Source organism: Pinus tabuliformis, chromosome 2_2 (genome assembly GCF_031772625.1).
Source record: "Pinus tabuliformis cultivar Carrire ecotype Pingquan chromosome 2_2, CPIR1, whole genome shotgun sequence".
Classification (NCBI taxonomy): domain Eukaryota; kingdom Viridiplantae; phylum Streptophyta; class Pinopsida; order Pinales; family Pinaceae; genus Pinus; species Pinus tabuliformis.
Genome location: NC_142300.1, coordinates 1,179,827,365 through 1,179,832,577, shown reverse-complemented (window position 1 = coordinate 1,179,832,577; position 5,213 = coordinate 1,179,827,365). Strand labels below are relative to the sequence as shown.

At 41.1% G+C, this 5,213-nt stretch overlaps 1 protein-coding gene across 1 annotated transcript; it reads right to left on the bottom strand.

Moving 5' to 3' along the window:
- Positions 1-3,459: 3,459 nt before the first annotated feature.
- Positions 3,460-4,990, bottom strand: LOC149197684 (UDP-glycosyltransferase 86A1-like). Its single transcript, XM_089403965.1, has 2 exons — positions 4,489-4,990; positions 3,460-4,403 (listed from the first exon to the last, which is right to left on the bottom strand). The coding sequence occupies exons 1-2, from the start codon at positions 4,988-4,990 to the stop codon at positions 3,463-3,465; spliced, it is 1,443 nt and encodes a 480-aa protein (XP_089260091.1). The 3' UTR covers positions 3,460-3,462.
- Between the last annotated feature and the right edge of the window lie 223 nt (positions 4,991-5,213).

The following is a 5,213-nucleotide window of genomic DNA, read 5'->3' as shown; positions in this document are numbered from 1 at the left end:
TTTTAATATCTAATATAAGTGATAAATATTATAAAAAGAACATCATATATTATATAAAATATAATCTCTAATCTCTAATCAATTAAATAAATTAAGTAAAAATATAATTTAGAAAAATATATATATTAGTACAACTACTCCCAAAACATACTGTTGAAGTTGAAACTCAATTGGTTTGTTTAATCTCAAGACACACCTCTACAATTCCAAGAACCCAAATAGTTAAAACTGTCAATTTCAAGAAAACACAATGTGTCGAGATATGCATTATAATGAAGCCTCGTGATGAGTTTGGCCTTATTGAAGGGGCAGAACTCCCTTGAGGTTCCTTTGCTCCAACATTGGATGGAAAACATACCTTCCCTCCCAACCTCCTTAAATGAAATTTCCTTCTTCCATGTGTATAGAGAGAAAAGCATGGATACAGATTCTCTTTCCAACCATGGCCTCCCTCTCTTCCCTCGAAGAATGTTTTAATTTTTTTTTTATTGATGGTTCTAGATATTACTTGGGATCTTTTGATCTCTGAAATCCCTGTTAGATACTCTCTAGAATATTTTGTGTTCAAGGAAATATTATCTTTTTGAGCTATTGTTTAGGCTAGGCCTTGTTTCCTTGCCTCTTAGCTCCTATGATGCTCTATCTTCATAATATGTTTCTATGTTCTTCCTCGGATAGACATAGTTTTGTCACTCTTTCTCTAGGGAAACTGCAGACCATACTTGAACTATGTAACTTCTCATTTCACTAATGAAGAATTTCTAATTTTTTCTTTTGATAAAAATGAGTTTGACCTCATTGAAATTATTAATGCTAGCCTGATTTCTTGAATCTCCACATTGTCTCCATGTTTGGGTTTTGGGTACTGACCGATATTTTCTGAAATTCCCCAACAAATGGCTAGTTTAATTTCCTTTTCAATTTCACCTTGTGTTATCCCTTTTCTGATTGCGTTAACAAGGATCTAGTGATTTTATGATTTGCAATGACATGAATTTGGAGATTTTCACTCACCATAATCCGATGATCTGATCTTTGCTCAAATGGTAATTTTAGCTAGAGAGTGATTTAGGGTCATAATATTTTACCTCTTGTTACCTCAATGACATTCCGGTAATTCACATTCATAGATACATTCCCCAAAATTGAGAGAACGATTTCATGATTTTCACTCTTGGATTTTGGTGATCTAGTGTCTGTTGAAATTCACTGCTAGGGAAATTCTCATGAATTATGTTGATGAGGATGGGATAATCCAATTTTTATTGAAATTCACAATCAAATGGTTCACCCAATATTTTTATTTAAATTCACTATCCATCTATATATATATACTCTCCAAAATCTAATGATCCAAGGCTTTCTAAAATTCATTATCAGATGGTTAATTTATTTTGACTAACCATTTAAATTCGCACTCATGGAAGAGAGAGTAGGAGAGTGGGAAGAGATTTCATAAGAGAGAGGGAATGACGGGGTGGATAGTGAGAGTAAGAGGGGAAGATGGAAAGAGATATAGAGGGAGAGAGAAGGGGGTGAAGGAGAGCAAGAGAAAGAGAGGGTGAGATGGGGAGAATCTGCATAAGAGAGAGGGAGTCAAAGGGTGGATAGTAAGAGTAAGAGGGGAAGAGGGAGAGAAAATTGGGTGAAGGAGAGAAATAGAAAGAGAGGGAGAGATGGGGAGAGAGGGAGAGTGAGAGAGGGAGGTAGAAAAATAGGGAGAGTGGGGAGGGAGAGAGTGGAAGAAAGAGAAATGGGGGAGAGGGTTAGGGGAGAGAGATGGGAAGAGGGGGGAGAGAGAAAGTAAGGGAAAGAGCAAGAGGTACAGAGAGAGTAGGGAGGCAGAGAGGGGTAGATAGAAAGAGAGATAGGTTGGGTGGAGAGAGAGTAGGTGTGAGAGAGGTAGGTGTGGAGAGAGAGAGACGGGAGTGAGGGTGGCAGGGGTAGGTTGGGAGAGACAAAGGAAGGTGGGGGGGGAGAGAGGGATTTGGCTGAGGGGGGGTGGGAAAGGGAGAGAGTAGGGGGGAGAGAGAGAGGAAGAGGGAGAGAGGGGGGTGGGAAAGGGAGAGAGTAGGGGGGAGAGAGAGAGGAAGAGGGAGAGAGGAGATGGGGAGAGGAGGGATAGATAATGAGAGAGTGTAGTATGAGGGGGATGAGCGAGTGAGAATAAAAGGGAAGGGACGCAAAGAGAGTATCTATGACGAAGATGGGGAGGAAGAAAGAGAAGAGGGGACAAAGAGGAACGGAGCAGAGGGGGAGGGAGAATGATAGTAGGTATGAGGGGGCTAGGGGGAAGTTAGAGAGGAGAGAGGGAGAAGACAGGAGGGAGAGAGAGAGGAGGGGGGGAGTGGATTGGAATGAGAGAGTGGGGTGGGTCGTGTGCGAGAGAGAGAGAGAGAGACTATAGGTATGAGGGCGTTGGGGGAAGTGAGAGGGAGGTGAGTGGAGTGGAGAGAGAGAGTGTAGGTATAAGGGGTCTAGGGGGAGTCAGAGTCAAGGGGGAGAGAGAGATTATCAATGAGAGAGGTGGGAGAGAGAGATTGAGAGAGGCAAAGAGAGATAGGAGGTGGGAGGGAGAGAGGGAGAGGGGAGGAGAAGAGAAGGGATAGAAAGAGTAGGGAAGAGGTGTCTCAGGGGAGTGAGATTTAATGGGGGAGATAGAGTGGTAGGGTGCGGGGAGAAGGGAGACAGAGAGAGAGCGAGCAAAGGTTATTAATTGCAAAACTTCATCAAATGAAAAAGAAATACCATTTAAATTTCATTGATGATCCTTATCCTATTTTTGTTTTTCCTAATAGAACTTTCCCTAATGTTAAGTTACATCACGACGAATTAAGAAGAGGATGTGTAGAAAACACAATTCTAGGTGAATGTAATATAAGTATGGGAGAGTTTGATAAAGGGTTACATTATACTAGAGGAAATAAACAACCTAAAAGCATTAAGATGAAAAATAATGGTGTTCCTAAACAATGGACTAGCACCTATTACAACCACTATGATATATGTAAGTTTGGATCAACATGCAAGTTTAATCATCCAATGGCATGATACCATTGGCTCCATATTCACTTCTTTCTTCTATGCTACCCTTTCCTATGCTATTTCCTATAACGTTTCCACGTTTCCTTTGCAACAGATAATACAATTGCTAGTTATGTTTATGCAATTTCATGGATCTTTAAGAAATGGTGTATATGATATTGTCAATGGGACACCGTCGACTCATCCTTAATGAAGCATTCAATTCTTTATGCTTAAAAATAAAACAAGTTTACCACATAAAAGGTACATAATAACCATAAATATTTTGGAAATTCCATTCTCGGCTTCTTGTTATTTTCTAGGAAATCATAGAATTCACGATGCACACAGAAATATTTTTCAAAATATACAAATAACATTTTAGCAAATTTTATGAAGCTGTTATAGTTTGTGAGATTCTTTGAGAATTGACCCTGTTCATATTTCTGATCTAACTCGTTCAGTGCCCGTAGTCGCAATATAATCTACCAAACGTTGCATGTTAATGCAAGAGGATCCTCCTTCACTTGCTGCTTGCCTTATAGTTTCTCTAATTTCTTTACCCTTCCTCCTCATATCTTCCCCTTCTTTGCTTCCCACCAGAAATTTGACAGCTCTTGCAATCTCTCCTCGCTCTACCAGTCCATCGTCCCTACGTGTCTCTAACCCTAATCCAATCTTCCACTGGTTAACCACAGACATTCTATTGGTGTATTGATCAATCTCCTGTGGAAAAACTAACATGGGAACCCCAAAACTCATGCTCTCCATTGTTGAATTCCACCCCCCGTGGGTGAAGAAACCCCCAACAGAAGGATGAGATAAAACTAATAATTGCGTACACCACGGAACCACCAAACCTTGATTTTTCGTTTTCTCCAAAAAGCCCTCTGGTAGAAAACCGCCATCATCATCAGAACGTAACATACCTGGACGGACTACCCACAGGAAATTCTGCCCACTTTCCAATAATCCCATAGCTATCTCTTCTATTTGACTTTTGGACATGCGAGCTTTGCTTCCGAAGGAAACGTACAGAACAGAGGATCTGGCATTCGAATCCAGCCAAAGCGAACAATCCATTTCCTCCCACAGACTTAATGACGTGAGATTCATTGGCATCTCCTTGTAAACTGATGGAATAAACGGACCGAGTGAGTAGATTGGAGCTGCTGTTTCTTGAACTGCATCGCTTGCTTCTTTTTCGAGTTCGTACACTGTATTTCCGATAATCCATTCTGTATCCTCTAGTAAAGCGATTTGTTCCGCAACAAGTCTATGGAATCCATGAGACAGGTCTCCCGTCTGTATGTCTTGGGGCAGATCTTCGGGCTGCAATGGAGGAAGACCCGGGATGTAGTCAATTATGTCTTTGGGATCTGTAAAAATAAAGACGTTGCTCGTTATATATTTCAAAACACCTAAATCTATCTTTCAATTCAGAAAAGAGGAGAAAGAGTGCACCTTCTCTTTTAGGCGGAAAGTGACCATTGGATTTAATCAGGGAGAGATGTCTATAGATGGTATAAACGCTCACAGACTGCGACCAGAATAAGACGAAAGGAACCTCAAATTTCTTGGCCACATGAAACGCCCAGGAAAGAAAGCAGCTGCCGATAATACACGACAGGGGCTTGCCCGTTTCTGCATCGAGTTGACTTTGTATAACATCTTCCGCAGAGTCTCTCATTTTGTCCCTTACACATAGGTGAAATTCCGAAGAATTGGCCTCTCGGTCAAAATCCAGCGGTAGACCATCTGAAACCTCTGCGAAGCGAATGTTTGAATTCGGACCAACTGAAATCCCATCGTGATAACTGCGGGCTTTCATCATTTTGGAATGATTGGATTCCGTGTTGATGAAGGTGACAATAATGCCTCTGGAAGAAAGCATCTCAGACAGTCGTATCAAGGGAGTTATGTGGCCCTGAATTGGGTATGGTATAACCAAAACATGGGGAGCCATAGTTAGCAGCAGATGGGAATTAGCTCTTTGCTTGTCAAATTAGCAGAGGGCAGCGCACGCACTCTTCCCTCTTGCACGAAGCCTTAATAGAGTGCTTAAAGTAAGAGTACCTCGAAAAATCTCACAAATTCCAAAATAAAACAAAACATTCTTGAGCTATAATGCTTAACCCCACTGTAAGTGTAGGAATCTCCTGCGGGAATACTGGGTACTTCTCATTTAT